Source organism: Sinohyriopsis cumingii, chromosome 4, assembly GCF_028554795.1.
Source record: "Sinohyriopsis cumingii isolate HCF-2022 chromosome 4, ASM2855479v2, whole genome shotgun sequence".
Classification (NCBI taxonomy): domain Eukaryota; kingdom Metazoa; phylum Mollusca; class Bivalvia; order Unionida; family Unionidae; genus Sinohyriopsis; species Sinohyriopsis cumingii.
The window spans coordinates 81429342-81450134 of record NC_142964.1 but is presented as its reverse complement, the minus strand read 5'-3'; the positions used below and the strand labels follow the sequence as shown (position 1 = coordinate 81450134).

General features: G+C 34.1%; 1 protein-coding gene across 1 annotated transcript in view; it reads left to right on the top strand.

Annotated features, from left to right (window-relative positions):
- Positions 1 to 20346, top strand: part of LOC149801540 (alpha- and gamma-adaptin-binding protein p34-like) — a 32454-nt gene extending 12108 nt beyond the window's left edge. The window contains exons 3-9 of the mRNA XM_089955734.1: positions 2203 to 2302; positions 3894 to 3983; positions 5797 to 5877; positions 8008 to 8346; positions 13136 to 13243; positions 16896 to 16945; positions 17987 to 20346. Coding sequence (XP_089811860.1) covers positions 2203 to 2302; positions 3894 to 3983; positions 5797 to 5877; positions 8008 to 8346; positions 13136 to 13243; positions 16896 to 16945; positions 17987 to 18070 — 852 coding nt within the window. The 3' untranslated portion in view covers positions 18071 to 20346. The remainder of the gene's footprint in view (positions 1 to 2202; positions 2303 to 3893; positions 3984 to 5796; positions 5878 to 8007; positions 8347 to 13135; positions 13244 to 16895; positions 16946 to 17986) is intronic.
- The last annotated feature ends 447 nt before the right edge of the window (positions 20347 to 20793 follow it).

The following is a 20793-nucleotide window of genomic DNA, read 5'->3' as shown; positions in this document are numbered from 1 at the left end:
ATTTGAGTAATTATATGCTGGTGATGTGTAATTTGAGTAATTAAAGAATGTATTTCATGTTGACATTTCATTTGAACCATTTAAATGGATATTAAGTATAAAAATTATACTTCCTATAAAACTACATATAAGCTACTGCTGCTAATCAGAGGCAATTAACCCACTATCTTGTCTCTAAAATCATAAGTTCTTTCAACATCTAAAGTCTGTGCTAAGTAATTCAAATGACTGTTTAATTATAACAGGCATAGAATTTAATAAAACTTTCTTTGTAGCCATAAGGACTTGCAGATTGAGCAATTTACAAGTCCTGCAGAATAATCACTAGCCCTTCTCACAAAACAATGTTGGCAACAACTGAAACTTTATAGGTCATTGGACTATTCACATTATGAAGTCAACTAGCCCGACAACAAGAAATTTACTAGCCTCAGGATAGTGGGCTACAGCTTATTTCAAGCCCTATATGCATAAACACACATGTTGTTTGCACTAACTACAAGGTCAGACCTCAGCCTGTGAAAGAAAATGGTCTTTATTCCCATAGAGTGGAAGGTTGAGAGGTGATTGTGAGTCTAGAAAAATCGGAAACAATTAAATTACATTAATTGTCCTGACAATTCAGATCCTCATATAAAAGATTCCTTTACACTTTGTAAATTGATTTGAGAAAAATTGCCACATATGAAATTCTCTGTGTTATTACATGACATGAAGAGTTATGATTTCACAATGTTGTCAAAGTTTCTGACAATGTTTTGTGAATTTACTGGTGTAAATTTTTATTTTCAACCATTTGGAAAGCATGTTACATTTTCAGTTTTGTTAAGATATGCATTTGTAGCTCATGCTTTGGATTTACTGTAATGCAGAATTTTAGTGAAGTAAGAATGAAAACTAAGTTGTAAATATCAAGTGAATTTGAACTGATAGTTGCAGATATATGTTTGAGATAAACAAACTTATGGTAGATTATCTAAAGATTCCTCTTTGATGGTGAATAGATGCTTTGTTCAGAGATTTATAGATCAAATTACAAAGTCTTTTTAGAAATTTGTGTATCTTGTTTACCTATAATTTTTATAGGTTAAAAAAGAGAATATAAATCAATTTCAGTTCCATGGTGAATGGATTAGATGTTGACATTATAAATGTTTTTTTTAAAAAAAAACACCCAGGAATTTTTGCTTTCTTTGTTAATGATATGTTGAGGTATCTCAATTATATAATTTTTTAGAAACAAAACACATCAATTTTGAGAGCCATTAGCCAGAAGTTATGATTCCATGAAGAGTAACAAGACATTTAAATTTAAGAATATCATAAGCTATCTAATAAGATCTTAGAAACAATGATATTTTTCAAATCTTGGGTAAGAACAGAAATTTTATTATACTTTACACTTGATTCTAGCCTCAGCCTACCCAGATTGTATCTGCGTAAGAAATTTGCAGATATCAGTCTGGAGATATAAAGACATAAACAGCAAACCCTTGCAGACAGCAGTCTGGAAGAATAAAGGCAATAACAACAAACCATTGCTGATGTCAGTCTGGAGAAATAGTAGATACATTTAGATTGCATCCCAAGGAAAAATACTGATGTCATCAGGATTATGATGTCATAATGTGTGTGACATAAAGAAGATGTTATGCTAGTATGCAACTAAATTGTTCTTGCAACTCTAATCCTGATTGATATAAATTTATCAATTCTTTAGCTTAAAGATACAAATTGGTTTGGTTTGTTTTCATTATTATTTTATTTAATCTTAGTCAACACTCACAGATCCTACCATCCATTGATCCAGTATCTGGTGCACCTTCTTTTTCCCCCAAGCTCTCATTTGATCATCAATTACATAGAAACAAACTCCAAAACAGGCTTGGTGACCTCATCCAGTTTGAGCCGTGATTGTTTTGAAAACTTCATTGGAGATGATAGTCCTTAGATTAGCTAGGGCCCCTGTTGTTTCTGGGTTCTATACATTTTTGAAAAAGGTTTATACACAGCAAAATTCCATTAGGCCAAATGTCAATGTTATTGTATAAAAATCTTTCTCATTTTTTTTAAATGTTATGAAAAATCCCATTTATTGCTAAGTATCTGTCATTTTCAGTGTTAAAGATTTTTTTTATTGCAGCTATTGAATGCAAATGTTTGTTTAACATCATCTTATTATTATCTTTTTTTCTCCTTCAGAAAAACAGCTTTGATTCTGTGAAATCCTGGTTGCCCTACCTTAACCAGCTTGAACCAGAGATAAAGATGTTGGTTTGTCACCAGTGCACTGAAAATCATGGTGAATCGTATTATATTCACGACTAATACAGATACGATACGTGTTAATGTTTCTATTATTTCTACTGAACAACAAAACCATGGTCTGTCCATGTGTGTGTATTTTTGTGTGCATTAATGAATGCAAAATGTTACATAACTCCTACAATGCTTTTAATTCAGTGCAGCAATACAACAAATACTATTGCCAGTCAGATATCATAACATGGTTGGCACTTAATTAGGTTCTCCCAAAAACACTTGCAGACACAGCTGTTACATTAGATTGACAAATTTCATGTTTGAATACAAGAGAGCACATTGCATTTATGATGATTACATTTAAACCAAACTAAAAAATGGAACTTAAAAACAAATTACACTTCATAAAACTTATTAATTTTTTTATTTATTTATTAAAATTCTGCCTCCAGTAGTGACACTTTCATTGATCAAAATTTCATTGAATATTGTTATTTACGGTATACCAAGAATATTGTTTGGAAAGATGATTTCTAAGAAATATATGACTTCTTACACAATGTTAATTCAAATTTCCAGCTCATATCTACCATTTTCAATGATAAAACAAGTGATGTATCAAGGTTTTTAGGCTTCGCTTCAAACAGAACATTTCCTGATCCTCTGTATAATCAATTAAAAATTAAGCATCATTATATTTAATCAATTCATAAAGGAAACCAACACATGTCATTAAAATGTATTTTATTAATTTAATTACATTTGACTAACTGGATTGAAATCAAAGGGTGATCCACTCAGAATATTTTGGTTGAGTAAGCACAACATAACAAAACCATTTAAAACAGTGCTAATTTATGATACCAGATCTGTTTTGTTTTAAGTGTTCTGATTAAGACTTAGCAGCCATCTATGAAATGGATATGAATAAATAAATGGAGAAATGTAGACTGCTCAGGATACAGTAATGGCCAGATGAAGTGATTAAAGGACGAAACTTGCCTAAATTGCAAAATTTTTATTTTCAAATGAGTGTTGGGCTATGGGATTTGATCTGCCCTGTACAAGTCAGTTATAGTAATTTGCATGCAGGTTTTAGAGTTTTTTTTTTTTTCTCATTTGTTTATGAACTCCATGATCCATTTTCTTCATACTTTGGATGAATCATTATGAGCTAGGCCAATTCAGTCTGTGAAATGCACTTAGCCCTTTGACCTTGTAGTCAAGGTCACATGTTTTACAGCAATGCTTTAATCATGGGCTCAACATGCAGGTCCTGGCATTCTTGTTAAATAATTTCCCATAAATGAAGCAGTGGAAAAAAACTTAAATCTGATTGGGCATATCCATCAACTAATTATTTTAAACAACTTCAGTCATTTTGCAGCAGTGATGGCCATTGTTGCACATGGATGATCAGATAGGATTTAGTTTGCAATACAATAAGTTCTTTTTAGATTTTCAATCTATATTCTAGGGAAATAAATTATGCATTGAATTTTACGAAACTTGTTGGTTTTCGATCTTTTCTAATACTTAGTTTAAGACCATAGAATAGTAATATCAGAACTACATTCATTTCAGATTTATAAAATGCTGAATGATGAGTAAATTTGTACATTGAATTCCAGAGGTAAAGAGACTTACAGTTCAGGAATGGTGTATTGACAATGATTTTGAACTTGTCGAGCTTGCACCAGAGGAGGACAGTGATGAGGATGGTAATTTATTGCATGATGTTATCAGTATGATGTATTTTTGTCAAAAGTCTGGCATTTGGAATTTTAGGATGTCTGAGAGAATCAAAATTGGCATTTATCAATGCATAGGTAACAAGGAACTTACAACTACTAAAGCTGACAGTTAGGGTCAGTTCTAGATAAGATGTTCCTGCCTTGCTAGCACTAAATAGTAACAACACTCAGTATTGTTCAACTTCTGTTTTGTATTGTAATTATCTACAGAAAACACAATATAGACTTTGTATAGTACTCACCTTTTTGTGTTTTATTATGTTTTTTGTGTAATTATCTTTTGAGGCTTTGTGCCCTTGAAAACGAAATTGGTAGATTTTGAAAGTGCCTGGGCAGGTTTGCACTGTTATATATCAGGTTTTTTTTGTCATATCTATTATTTCCCTGACCAACATGATCTTTGCTTCATCCAGTGCTTTTGGAAAGACTGTTATTCAAAGTGTGATTTACAAATAATGCAGCATCTTAGGTTGAGTGTACAGAAAATTCTTGTTTTATTGTCATTATATTGAAAGAGTATCAGTTATAATCAGTTTAAGCCAATTTGAATATTGTTATCACTACTTCTCCTAGATGTCAAAATTGTACTTTGACCAAAAGACTTCTTATGATATTGGATTGGTACCAGATAGAAATGGTGCCAATCTGATATCCAATATAGACACCATGGCATCTATCTTGCATCTTCACTAGCCAAGGTTTTGACTTGATAATCCAAGACTTTGGGTAGAACTTGACTAAGCTTAACAAAAAGTATCTTGTCTTGAAGACCTTTGAAGTGGGTCTAATTGATTCCATCAGATATAGCCACTTTTACTAGAAATAGAACAACCTTTAAATAATTTCTTCTCCAAAGCTACTAAATATAATTTGACAAAAATTTGATAAAAGGTATGCAGACATGAAGACCTTTTGAATTTATACGAAAGATGAATGACATTAGAATATGGCTGCTGCCACCAAAATAGCAATTTCTAAAGAAAAAGATAATATTTATTAAAACTTGACTAAATTTGACGTAGAGCCACTTGGCAAAGAAGGCTCACATGTTTTGAGATCTGATACTGATGATCCACCTTCAAATATGGCCACGATTACTAAGCATAGAAAACCTTTCAATGGCTTATTCTCCAAAACTGCTCAAATCATGCCAATCAACTTTTAATTTTAAATATATACACTGTTCGTAAAAAAAAAAATAGAATATTAAAATGAGCTGTTTTATATAATTTGACCCATCTTGATAGCATTCTGAAGATTGTTTAAATCTATGATAAAGATGCCAATCCACGTGATATTTTAGAGTTATACCCTCCTTTTTTATCAGTAGTGCTTACATTATGGGTAAATTATTGCTCATTTCTAGATAAACCCTTCTTTCTAACAGAGCAGTTGAGGCATTTATGACACAATCACATTTCTAGTTCTTTAAACATTTGAAATTTTCAAAAAGTAATTGAAATATTAAGTTATTTTTTGTGTTGCTTATTAATATTATTAATGGATTAATTATATTCATTCTATTAATTAATCAGTTGAAAGATTAATTTAATATTTTACTTCTGATTTAGTATTTCTACAGCAAAAAAGAAATAGTTTAAAGTATGCAAAAAAAGTTGAGTCGGTTGCTAAAATGTATTGTAAATTTTTTCAAGTTAAAATGCTATTAAAAAGTTTATTGTCATTTACTCCAAAAATGTTAAATCTGATGCTTTTAGTCTGTGGTAAATGATTTGAAATTTCAGGGAATTTTCTTGATAAATCTTGTATTCTTTTACAGATGACTTTCCTGAGACAACAGGCATCAAGAGAATAATTCAGGCTCTTCATGCACACACATGGTCAAATTTAACTATGAAAGGTCAGTTGTAAAATCGAACATTGTAAAGCCATTTCTGGTTAGGTACACCAATGAGCTCTCCTGCAATGTGTCTTTGGACAAGACTCTGAAACCAAATGCCTTGGCACTAAATAACCTAACTGTGTTGCTGTGGTGTAAAACACTAAACAAATCCTGGTTACATTCAGTTTGTGCCAAAGAAGTATCCAAAAGATTATTTCTTATAAAATCACTTTAAATGTTTATGAAATGTAAAAGATGAACAATGCAAATTCTTGATCATTAAGTCAGTTAAATATTATTTGCATATAATTTACATTCAGAATTTTCTCAGATTATTTGATATGACCACTCATTTGTTATAGCAAATTTCCTGCTGCAAGGCAAGTATGGTCATGCATGCCATTTTATTAACACTATAAAGGGTATACTGTATGGTTTCTTATTATCAGTAAAAAGTGATATACTGTATGGTTCCATCATGTTATAATTATCAAGTGGTATACTGTAGGGTTTCTTATTATCAGTAAAAAGTGATATACTGTATGGTTCCATCATGTTATAATTATCAAGTGGTGTACTGTATGGTTTCTTATTATCAATAAAAAGTGATATACTGTATGGTTCCATCTTCTTATAATTATCAAGTGGTGTACTGTATGGTTTCTTATTATCAATAAAAAGTGATATACTCTAAGGTTCCATCTTGTTATAACTATCAAGTTGTATACTGTATGGTTCCATCATTTTATCAGCATAAAGTGATATATTGTATGGTTCCATATTGTTATATTGATCAAGTGGTATGCTGTATGGTTGCATCTTATTATAACTATCAGGTGGTATACTGTATGGCTTCATCTTATTATAACTATCAAGTGGTATACTGTATGGTTCCATCTTTTTATCAGCATAAAGTGATATATTGTATGGTTCCATATTGTTATATCGATCAAGTGATATACTGTATGGTTCCATCTTATTATAACTATCAAGTGATATACTGTATGGCTCCATCTTATTATAATTATCAAGTGATATACTGTATGGCTCCATCTTATTATAACTATCAAGTGGTATACTGTATGGTTCCTTCTTATCATGGGGCCCTGAGTGGCTGAGTAGTCTAAAGCGCTGTCTGTTACGGATCACTGCCATCTCACCTCTGTCTGCGTGGGTTCGAGTCTCAGATTCAGCCAACGTGGGTATGTGAGAAAGCTTGCCAGTAGCTTCTCGTGGGTCGGTGGTTATTTCCGGGGGTTTTCCTGGGTTCTTCCTCCATCATTAATACTGGCTGCCATGTATAGACTATCGTGTGCTGAAAAATGGCGTTAAACCCTATGACAACAACAACAACCTTCTTATCATCAATATAAAGTGATATGCTGTATGGTTCCGTCTTACTATCAATATAAAGTGGTATACTGTGTGGTTCCATTAATTATAAATATAACGTGATATACATTTGGTTACATTGTATTATCTCTATTAAGTGATATAGAGTATGGTTCCATTTTAGTGTAATTATAAAGGGGTATACTGTGTGGTTCCATTTAATTATTACTATAAAGAGGTATACTGTGTGGTTCCATTTATCACTATTAAGGGGTATACTGTATGGTTCCATTTTATTATCACTATTAAGGGGTATACTGTATGGTTCCATTTTATTATCACTATGAAGGGGTATACTGTATGGATCCATTTTATTATCACTGTTAAGGGGTATACTGTATGGTTCCATTTTATTATCACTGTTAAGGGGTATACTGTATGGTTCCATTTTATTATCACTATTAAGGGGTATACTGTATGGTTCCCATGGACACAATACAATAAGGGATTGCTTTATATTTACTTACCCAAGTATGAGTAATTAATTTCCATTTATTTTTTATTCATGTTATGCATTCAACTGAAATTCGCTATTACTGGAGGTCTCTTCCTTTGGCTGCAAAAGGAACTGTGCAGACCTTAAACATTATTTTTCTGCTGTATCTCAGAGAAACATTTTGGTTTAATATAAGTAGTGCTTGATAGTAATGGTTGAAAATCTGGTTTGATTTTCACATAATAGATTTCACTTCATTGCTAAGTAATAATATAAATTCATCTACCAGTATAATTAAATGTGTTTTTTTTTCTCTTCAGAAAACCCATCAGTATGTAGCCCATATGTACGGCAGCTTATGCAGGATGAATTTAAAGCTAAGAAGGCTCAAGAAAACCAGAAAAGTTTGGACTGTGATCCTAATCATGTTGTGAATAAAATGGCCTGTGATAGTGATAAGGAGAACCAGTTGAGAGTAGACTCAGATTCTGTAGACTGTGCATTTTCTTCAGAAGGTAATCCTGAAAGTCAACCTGAATCTGAAGATGCTATTTTGCTGTCAAGAGATGACCCAGCTAGTTTTCAGGACAATGCTCAAGATTTTTCCAATAGTGACAAGAAAAAAACAAACAAAGAGAAAACAAAAGAAGAGAGCTTAGGTATGTTTAATATCAGTAATATGTTACCTGTCTATATTGCTTACCTTGCTAAGACAGAATGACCCTCTTCTGTATATTAAGAATTCATCTTCCCATTGATGAACCTCATGTTGTTGTAGTTGTTGTTGTAGGGTTTTAATGCCATTTTTCAGCACAAGATAAGCTATACATGGCGGCCAGTATAATTGGTGGAGGAAGAACCCTGGAAAACCCAGGGAAGAACCACCAACCCACGAGAAGCTACAGGCAGGCTTTCTCGCATACCAATGTTAGCTGAGCCTGAGACTCAAACTCACGCAGACAGAGGTGAGATGGCAGTGATCCGTAACGGTGAGCACTTCAGACCACTCTGCCACTTGGGGCCCTGATGAACCTCCATAGAGAATTTTTGAAAAGATCCAGACCAAAACACAGGCCTACTCTGCTGCCCAAGTCACTGGTGCTTGCATCTTAGTCCTCATCTTTTTTTTTTGATGACACAATCTGTAGTGGTTTAGTTCACATGCAGTGTGGAATATGTTGCCTTTAGCTTGCATCTAAAACTAGCATTGGTGTATTACTGCAGTTGTTCAGTATTCTGCTGTGTTATACCTGTGATCCAATGCATTTTGTTTATTAATTTAGGTCTTGAAAGTTTGTAGCAAATATTGTTATTATTTTCAGCATTGCCCTTTAAACATCGCCCCTGCCCTGTGAATCAGCCATTATATATATTATTCCAGTCTCCTGGAACTGAATGTGACCACCATTTCAGGCATATTTATTTTCAATAAATGTTTGAGATAAAACCAATGATTCATTGCTTATATATTAGCTGAATTTTAGACTCATGGAAAGGGGTTACACACTGGGGATACCTCTGCAAGCATAACCTCTGGCAATCACGATTGCTACAGATATAAACACAGGACTGGGGGAGCAAGTCTCCTACCAATTCAGAATGTCATAAGACCAAGGCTTCCTCAAGATCACTATTTACATATCAACTTCCTCGAGATGGAAACCATTTTGGAACCTTTTGATTGGTGGTTGGAGAACTTACATGGGACTAGAGTTCTAATTCCATCTGAAAACTTCGCCATGTTGACTTATTACAGAAAAGTGGAAAGAAGTACTCAGACCTCTGTATTCTTGCTGAGGATTTTCTAAAGTGGTGTCCTCTATGACAGTCCAGGTTTATATTCGATATATCCCAGGCTGGCTAATGCATTGTCAGATTCATTGTTCTGCAAAAAGGAACTAATACACATGGAATGGTCTCTTCAGCCCTTAGTTTTCACTCAATAAATGTTCATTAGTATCAACGTATGATGGACCTATTGGTGACAGGGTGGATTACCAAAAAACCCATCCTTTGTCTCACCAGTCCTGGATCATCAATACTCTTTCTATATACAGTGGAACCCCGCTATATTGCGGTAATTGGACTCCAAAAAATTGGATTGCATTAATAGCGTGGTCGTGTTAATGCGGGGTTTTACAGTAATTTACTTTTTTCCAGAGAACAACGCATTGGCACATATACATTTATTCATGTCTAATGTATATTATGAATAGGGTATCAACACCATTTACTATCGTGCCATCGTGGCATGCAATTCATCCGTATTGCATGTAATTTCATTGCAAAAATTGCATACATATTTAAACTATTCAATAATTATGTCACAGATCATTATGTGTCTGAATTCAATATGAAAAATTAACAGCAAAATTAGGTTAAGAAAGACAAATCACATTTTTGGTTCATTACATTCCAGGGTCTGTGAACGGTGTTTGTACAAATTTCATACTGCTAAAATTTTATCATATGCGTTTCCATGTACTTTTATCCATTGTAAATTCCCAATAATTAACACTTGTACGCCTATTCATTTGAATGACTACAGCAAGGATAATTAACAACCAACAAATACTTTCAGCCTGCATATAACCTTTACTTCAGATTTTATGAATATAGAAAGAAACATGTGAAAAATACTTTTATAAAGATTTTTAAGCTGAATGCATGTACAGTTTTATACCCTTTCAATTTCCAGCTAATAAAGTGGACATTTTTTACTGGTCAGCTGATAGCATCTAATAACACCACCATACCCAGCAAATATGTTGGCGGCTTTCATTTTTTGATGTTTATTAAATTATGAGAATCGTTTATCAACCACTGCATTGTCTGTTGCTTGGTTGTGTATGCAGTTAAAGAAGAAACACATGTCTGCTATTGTTTGAGCAACAGTTGTATACAGTATTAACTGAAGACAATCACAAAGACGACTTTCTGGCTTTACTCATGGATCAGTAATAAATAAAATTTCTGATAATGTTTATTTTGGCATAACACTTCAAGAACCTAGTGAAATTGTTAAATTTCAGAAGCCACACCACAATTGTATTATATTTGAATTCATTTGCGATTACTCCCCTCAGATTTGAAATAGTGAACCAACTTCATCAATGTCACCAGGAATCAAGATACTACCTCATCCACATTAAATAACCATGATGGCAGGTTGTTTTAACCCCAAACCAGAGTTACTGAACCTGCACATTGGGATCCTGTTAAACATACCATTCAGAACAAGTACTTCTTGCAACCAGTAGTGGAGAATCCCTCAAGTGAGATGGCCATACACCAAAAAGCATTTAAAGGCAAGTAATATAATCTCCTTGGAGAAAACAAAGCACTTTATACCAATGTCGGCATCTGTATCTCAGTAGCTAACTTTCTATGGCTCTTTGATGTGAAACAATTAGCACCAATTACAATTAAACCCAAAGTTCCATGATTACTGACACTCTGCGGTCTTGAAAGAGATGATATTAGACAAACCCCAGACCTATCTGATCTTTTATTAATTTGGATTTCACCTGGCTAATGACACTGGACCCTTGTTGAGGTGGAATTTATCATTAGTATTGACCTGGCTGAACGATACACCATTTGAACTGTTCTCAAAAACTTAGCTAGTTTACCTATCATATTAGTTTTGCCTCCTCACTACCTTGGCAATTGGCAGGCAAAATCAGCAATACATTTCCTATTGGTGCATCCATCTCCATGCAGTTCTGACAAGATGTATCAATGTCATTCATGAAGTCTCCTCCTTTCATTGCAAAGAATAGGATTCCCTTCATGGGTAATCAGATATTGGTAATGATTCCTGTCTATTCTAGACACTTATTCTCAAGTTCTTCTACAGGACCTAGAGCAAGCTCTGAAGTGGTATAAATTTCAGGAATATCAAGCCATGGCATTGAGGGAGATCATGCCTCATTTTACCTTCAAAAGAGGGGAAGGACAATATATTAATATGGACACTTTCAACCTGAATAAAATGGTCTGTCAGTTCTGTATTTTAGACTAAATCCATACCAGTGAATTTACTTATTTATATCAGCTCAGTTAAGTTAGGACAGTCACCACAAATACTGCATATGTGTGAAACTGTTCTCTGACTGTAATTGTCCATACCATGGGATGGATATATGAGTACACTTGTATAATTTTTATCTGAGATCTTTCATCCAAAAAGACTGAATTCAATCTAGAGGAACATTTACCCATGGTACCTTTCCAGGTCATTTGACGACTTCATAAAGATGGAGTTTTGTGAATCCTGATGGATCTGTGGGCAGTAAAACTGTTCCCTTTCAAAGCCACACCTCAATATATGGAGTCTATTTCCAGATTATCTAGAAGCTTTCTCACATACCATAGGGGACTGTAGATGGTTCCTTCTGGATAAGGGGATTTATCTCCCTCCACCTCTTCCTTATTCTCCTTACTTAAAGGTATTATGATTGGGTAATGTATTTTAACGAAGAAACCAAATTTTTCTAGTAAAATATATTTCTTCGATAAGTAAAATGTTTCTTTGACAATACTTTTTCAATCATAATACACATACACCCTCCCAGCCTCCTTCCAGTTACATCCATTCAGAGAAAGTTCCTGCTGCTCCAGTAGTATTTGATGCTTGTAAGGGATTTGGTACCAATCCCAGTATCAAGGGGAGATCACTCTAACTCTCACCTAGGTGGGCAGATAACTTTAAACTAAAAGTGTTATCTGAGAAGGCTGGATTTGTGAGGTAGTAGTGGTTCTCCTGAGGTATTATGATTAGGTAAGTATTATCAAAGAAACTAGAAAAAAATTGGTTTATTCAGAACTTACCACAGCAGAACAAAGCAGTCTCAGTGTAATAACCCGGCTGTAGCTATTGAGGACAAAATCATTAGCATGGCCTAGCTTTTCTTGGAGCACATATATACGAAAACAGGGCATTGATAATCCAAATTTACAGGCAGCGAAAATCACTGGACTCCAGAATCTTGCCATCTCCCCCAATCTTTTATACCTTTTATATTTTTCTTCTGTTAACTGACTTGGTTGGATATTGTACAACATAGAATGATGGCACTTTGTGAACCCCCAGTAGTTGTAGGGGTTCACTGCATTATAGTCAAAAGTATTAACTAGAACTAGGTTTGCATAGTACTTCTGTTTAGGAGAGATGCAATTTTCATGCAAAGATTATAATAAATTATGCACATTTAATCAAGGGCTTCAGGTGGCTGAGTGGTCTTGCCTTTACAGATCACTCATCACATCTTGACTAACGTGGGTCTGTGATAAAGTTTGCCAAAAGCTTCCCATGTACAGTTCAGTCTGATGTTGCATAATTTTTGCTGCCTTTGTAAAGTATGTCAATCACTAAACAATACTTTGGAATTTTTTCAAGTGAAAACTTGCTATGACCACTTAATGTATATTTTCATTACATGTTAGATTTGCTCCATGCACCTGAGGATCTACAACTGTTCGAGGCACTGGGAACTGAGGACCCAGGAGGAGAGTCCTTTGAAAAACTGTTTGAACGGTTTGGTTTGATGAAAGGTAAGAAGTGTCTATAGAAAACATTAATTTCAAATTTGATCCCCACATTCATGATAGACCTTTCTAGAGGTTTCTGTAAAATTTTAATACATTAAATATAATCATTACTTACCATAAACAAACTGGTCTTTGAACATATTTTCAGAAGAACATTTATGATTTATTAAATATTTATATTATTTAACGAAGGAAAATACAATGTACACATTGTCACCATTGAAGTAGACTAATTACTAGCTGTATCCATTGGTTCCATTAAGGTTTTTTATCTTGACTGGTCGCAGACCAAAAGAACTTATGGGATGGTCTGTTGTCTGCTGTCCATCAACATTTGTCAATTAGAACAAGTTTATTATCACTAATGCTCCCAAACTACTTGGCAGAGCGACATGAAACTACAGACAGATTCATCCCAAGGTCTAGTTGTTCCTAAATGAACATTCTGGCATGCTGCATGGCTGTCATAATGGCCATCTTGAAAATTTTGTTATCGATACTTCTCCAGAATGGATGGTCATATGAACATGAGGTTTTCATTAAAAGACTTCAGATATCTTGTAGGTCTTAAATTAAAATGGTGCTGATTTGATATCCAAAATGGGTACCACAATGGTGATCTTGAAAATCTTATTATTACTATTCCTGATTGGCAGAGTTGTATTGACGTGAGCTTTTTGCTAGAATACTTTTCATGCTGTGTAGCTGGTCCTAAATGGAAATGGTGCCATTTTGACATCCAATATGGCTGCCACAGTGGCAGTCTTGAAATGCTTATTATTGCCACTCTTGAGTGAAAGATTGTATTGCCATGGGGTTTTCACCAGAAGACTTTTATATGATGTCTACTTGATTTTAAATGAAAATGGTGCTGATCTGAAGTTTAGTATGGATGCCACTGTGGCCATCTTGAAATATTATGCATATTTTGCCAGTGCTTTAGACCACCCTTTGCTGCTAGTATAAATATTTAAAACAAATATAATAACACAATATGTTTTCTTCCTGCAACACTTCAAGATTTAATTACTGAAAGTAAAGAAACCTATAACCATAAAGAATCCTGAGAAATCTGGTTGTCATCATATGGTGGGATTCAAATATGCAACCTTTGGTCACATAGCCAATGCCTTAACACAGACCTGCAACCTTTGGTCTCTTATCAAATGCCTAAACTCAAATTTGCAACCTTTAGTCCCATAGCCAATGCCTTAACTCAAATTTTCAACTTCTGGCCATATATCCAATGCCTTAGCCACTGAACCACCAAAGCTCCCTTTGTGGGGTGGGTATGGTCAGGTTCAGGAATCCATGTTGATTCATTCCACAAGTAAATGTATGTAATTTAAGGGAGAGGCTGAAAATAGTGTTATGATTCTAGGGGTTTAACTATGTAACAAAAGAGAAGCAAAACCAACAAGTTTTGTAAAATTCAAAATATTAATTTAATTCCCAAAATTACAAAGTGAAAGAATTAAAAATAACTTACAGTATGGTGAATGAATTCTTATTTCCTAAATACATCAGTTCCAATAAATCCAGTGTAAACTGAATACATTCCAAACTTATTCTGAATGATAACTATTATGTACCAAGTATTCAGGGGCTGGGAGAAATCCAGGGAACAATTCTGGTTGTCCAAATGACTTTTCATTTTTATGCTAAGAAGGTGATCATATATATCTGGGGCCCCATTATGGATCACTGCCATCTCACCTCTGTCTGTGTGGGTTCGAGTCTCAGATTCAGCTAATATGGGTATGTGAGAGAGCTTGCCAGTAGCTTCTCATGAGTCAGTGGTTCTTTCCAGGGTTTTCCCAGGTTCTTCCTCCACCATTAATAATGGCCGCTATGTATAGCCTATCGTGTGCTGAAAAATGGCATCAAACCCTACAACAACACTCTATATATATATATATATATATATATATATATATATATATATGAATGATGTAAGAAAGTAGGTAAATCTCACCAGTAGTAATAGTAATTGTAGGCTCCAAGCTTTTGTATCCCCATTACATTTTATCAAGGATATAAGCATATTTTATTATTAAACAAGCTCAGATTCATTGAGATCATGTTCAGATTTTTAAAAGAAATAGTATCCTATTTTCATATTCCTTTTGCCATTCATATGAATATTCATTCATTTTAAAAATCTAATTACAACAAGTCTATCTACATGTATTTGAAGGAGTTCACTCTTTGTCCACTCATTTGCTTGAATAACACTTCCAGTCCTTGAAGGACATGGGTTGAGGTTAGGTAAAATACAGGTAAACATTTTTATTCAGTGCCTTAAAGGACAGTTTCCCTGGCCAAGTCGGTTTAGAGGACAGGTAGGTTGACAAGATGAGAATGATTGGAGTTGGGCTTCTGTGTGGAAATGATTGATTTTCCATCATAAATGAGTGGGAAAAATTGAACTCAATACTGTATAAATGTTTTGAATTTAATGCTAGAAGGGTTAGTCAGCTATGTGAACATGGGTAAACAGGGTGATCACAATTGATTCAGGAAAATCTGCAAAATCAGTTGTGGTATTAGGAGAGAGACAGCTACCTTAAGAATGCCATATAAAAGAGTATGGAGACATTGTCAGGTCAATTTCGTTGTGTATCACAGTAATAACAGTTATATCTATTTACATTCAAAGAATTCTGTACAGATATGGTATGCATGGAATATTCCTCTAATGCTGGAGTTAAATATGTTTGAGTGTACATCAAAATATGATAAAATGTATGCACATTTCCATTGAAATCTGCAAAAATGCTTTTTCACAAAAAATGATCCACAAGAGCAACAACATTCCACAACAATTGTATCTACACTTAGTCATCTTACTTTAAAATTGGGATATAATGTTTAATTTCGAGTCAACAGAAATTACAATGTTATGACAGATAACATACAACCAGTCATGTTAAATATAGGTTTATCCATTCAGTTATGTTAAATATGGGTTTATCTATTCAGTCATGTTAAATATGGGTTTATCCATTCAGTCATGCTAAATATGTTCTTATCCATTCAGTCATGTTAAAATATGGTTTTATCCATTTGGTCATATTAAATATGGGTTTATCCATTCAGTCATGTTAAAATATGGATTTATCCATTTAGTTATGTTAAATATGGGTTTATCCATTCAGTCATGTTAAATATGGGTTGATATACTCAGTCCTGTTAAATATGGGTTTATCTGTTCAGTCATGTTAAATATGGGTTGATATACTCAGTCCTGTTAAATATGGGTTTATCCATTCAGTCATGTTAAATATGGGTTTATCTATTCAGTCATGTTAAATATGGGTTTATCCATTCAGTCATGTTAAATATGGGTTTATCCATTCAATCATGTTAAATATGGGTTTATCCATTCAGTCATGTTAAATATGGTTTTATCAATTCAGTCATGTTAAAATATGGGTTTATCTCTTCACTCATGATTAAATATTCATTTACCCTTCAACAAAATACATTTTACACCAAAAGTAACACCATTTTGCTGTAAATTTATAATGCAGATGGGTTGCTTTTTCCTAGCAAGCATGCTACCTTACATATAATTACTGTTATTTCTAAACAAACTTTTATTATGCATAAAACAAAAAGCATTCAAAGATGATGGTTTTTGTTTCTTTTGCAGAAAAAGCCCAAAGTCTTCCTCATCAAGAAAGAAAAAAATATGCAGAAAAGGTTCATTTCCTTCTTCCTGTATAATTTTTCTCACAGTATACATAGAATCTCATAAAGTCGTAAAGTACATAAAGACAGCCTAAATTGTGCTGATGAAATTTAGTCTACTTATTTGCTAGTTTTTTTCAGCAATATATGAACTGAACAAATTAAAAAAGAAATTTTTTGGATCACACAACTTTGTAATCATTCTCGTTTTCAAACTTTGATTTTATTCAAAATTCTGACGTATGATTGGCTAATTCAGATTACTCTGATCATTCAAATAAATGTCAAATTTCTGACCAATCAGATGCTAATATAAAATAATTCTGACCATTCAGAGATAAGAATTTCAACTGGAGTCTAAGAGATGATGAAATATATCAGTGGTAGTATTAACCCAGGGGGAAAATATAATGCTCTTAAGTGTGTGTGTGTGTGTGTGTGTGTGTGTGTGTGCATGTGTGTGTGTGTGTGTGTGATTGGATTTGTAACATAGCTTTAACAATGTTTCAGTCTAATCACTATGATGTCTGCAGTGTGGCAGTTTATAGGGATGTCTAGCACTGGGGCATCATGCTGCAGACATGTAGCATGATGTCCCACCCAGTTACATTATCCTGACACCAGGGTGACCAGTCCTAACAATAACCTCTTAATGCTGAGTGCCAAGTGAGGCAGCTATTAGTGCCATTTTTATAAGTCTTTGTTATGACTTGGCTGGGGCTTGAACCTGTGACCTCCTGCATCCAAAGCAGACACTCTAACCACTTATGCCACTAGAGCAGTCTGCTCTTAATTGTACATTTCTAAGTAAAAAGGACCTTACAGGTAGTTTACATGCTGTCATTCAACATATAATATTGATGAAACCTTTGATAAAGGGGGAATTTTATTCAATTTCTCGAAATCTTTACAGGTTCCTTCACATCAACTGTAACTTCAGAGTTACAGCTGAGCAATCATGGACATCATCATAGAACTTAATGCACAGTATAAAGAGAAAAGAAACCAATAAAGCTGTAACATTCTCCTTTTTTTACTTTTTTAAAAATTCAGGTTGCAGTGGCATTCTGGCGAGCAATGGGTGGTGATGAAGATGAGGTGGAGGGCTTATCAGACACTGATGATTTGGATACATAATCAGCCACTGAACGCATCCCACAGAACAGTCCTTAATAGAAAATTGTGCATACAAATAAGGAATCTTTGCTGATAAATTTCAGCAGAATAATTCTCTCTTCTGTTTTTTAAGTTGGGGCTAATAAAAAAATAAAAATCAGAGTGAGAGGGGTTGAAGATTTTGGAAGGGGGTAATGATGACAGACGTAATTGTTCAATTTTTTTAGCTACTTACAGGTTTAATTTCATTTTGTTGTACAACAATCTGTTATTCTCATTTAAAATTTGATGGGTATTGGGAAGAAATATTAAAAAGTGCCTTCCAAACACCCCTCCCATATTTATTTCTGGAATAGTCTTTAGCAAAATATACCTTTGGATGCAAGCTGCACGTTGTTTGGCCAGCATGGGCTATTGAACTTGACCAATTAATATTGATTCGTTAGCTACTCTCAAACATAAGATGGTCTAGAAGGACACAAAATATTTTTAAAATGCACTTGTTGAGAAAGGAGTATGATAATTTCACAATACCTGTAGACTTGGCAAATAGATGATAATTATTTAGCTTCATCCATTCGTTGAATACATACATGTCTTTGAAAAATGAAAGTTACAACTGAATTAATTGCTATTGGTAAATTAGTGTTCTTGTGAAATGATAACCTTGAAAGAATGTTTCCTTTCAATCATGTAGGTGATTTTCAGTCAGATTAAAATCAAGTTTTAGTAAGTAGATCTTTTAGGCTCCGATATAGGTAGATGCCTACCTTTAAAGTTCCCAATCCATGTATTTTTTATACACCTGCAATATGGCAGAGCATATTATGTTAAGGTGCAAGTCTATCCATCTGTTACCTAGATGGTTTCTGCACAGTAATTCAAGTTATCCACCAGCTACACATTTGCCAAACTTTGTGATGGCTTGTGTTTGGAGTATCCTTACTGATTTGAACCCTATTGATTTCAGGCTCAAAGTATCAAACCTTAAGGTCCCTGTGTCAGAAAGAATTGATTTCTGCAAAATGATGCAGGTTCTCTAACATTTACACTTACCAGCCTTTGAGGATAGTTTGTATTAGGGGTAAGGAAGTATCTTATGAATTTTGGCATTAAAAAGTCAGGGGTGAAAGGTCACTGTGGCTCAAAGAAGTAAAATGGTTAAGACACAATAACTTGATTTTTCCACTATGTACAGTTACCAAACTCTGTGGGTAGCTTGCATGTTGAGCAGAGAAGAATTCTGCCAGTTTGGAACCAAATGTTCAAAGGTCAAAGTCACTGTGACCAGAAGAAGAAATATGGTTTATTAATTCAAATATTCTAATGTCTATAAGTACCAGACATGGTTGTGCTCAAAAAGTAAAAGGCCACTGTAACTGAAAGAATAAAGTTCATTTCTGCACAGTAACATCATTTCTACATAAAATACCTCAATCATTCTATGTGGATGGATTGCACTTTGTGTAAGGAAAAAGCCTATTGAATTTGGAATAAAAACATAAGTGGAAATGGTCACCGTGTCATGAAAGAAAAAGAAAGGTTACTATCTGTTCAACATCACAGGCCTAAAGCCAATGTTGTGGATGGCTTTTACTTATGAAGAAGTGCATCTAATTTGGAGTTAAAAAGGGTCAATGTCACAGTGACAGAAAGAATAAAAATGGTTTCAGTGTAGAAATAGTTATCTGCATATAAACATGGGGCAGGTATATAATGTTCAGCTCAATGTATTTTATTTAAAACAGGTCAGGTATAACATTATATTTCATGTTGGGGAGAGTTTATCATTAGAAATGTTATGTTCCAAGTTTGGGGCCCCGAGTGGCCGAGTGGTCTAAAGCGCTCACCATTACGGATCACTGCCATCTCACCTCTGTCTGCATGAGTTCGAGTCTCAGGCTCGACTAACGTTGGTATGTGAGAAAGCCTGCCAGTAGCTTCTCTGGGCGATGGTTCTTCCCGGGGTTTTCCAGGGTTCTTCCTCCACCAATTATACTGGCTGCCATATATAGCCTATCTTGTGCTGAAAATGGCGTTAAACCCTACAACAACAGCAACAACAACAACAACTGTTCCAAGTTCACTTTCATAAAATATAAAAGCTTTAATTAGTTTGGTGAATTGAAAGTTCAACATGACCTCATTGTTCATCAGATCTCTGATATCGGAGATCTCAATTTTAATCAGATTGATTTGTTGCAAGTATATGTACATGTAATTTAAACTTGTACAGCTGTATATATTTGATGTAATTGTGATGTAACATAATGGAAATTATAATAACAATCAACCAAGCATGACTGATGTTTCATTATTTTATCACACAAAATAAATACTGTTAAACTTGATAAAATCCAAGGGTCTCAAAACTTACCAGTTCATACTACATTTGTGTTTTGCAAATACCAGGTGCCCCCACTGTGAACCAAAACAATGCCTAAAAGGTTCCAATTTTTTTTGTTGAATTTACAAATTTGTAAAATGGCCTGAAAATCTGATCATATTATCTATATAAAGATAGAAAAATGCTGTTGAAGTTTCATTTGTCTACCTCAAGTGGTTTTGCTTGAAGGTTTTCATAATAAGAAAATCTCAGGTCCCAAAAGCTCCAAAATTTGTAACAAAATTGAAAAGTTGCTGTAATGGTCTAAACACCAAATTTAATTTATTTGCTTCAAGTAGTTTGTATACTCACACGATAAGGCAGAACATAGTGTTCTGCTGTCGATTGCCTATTCATC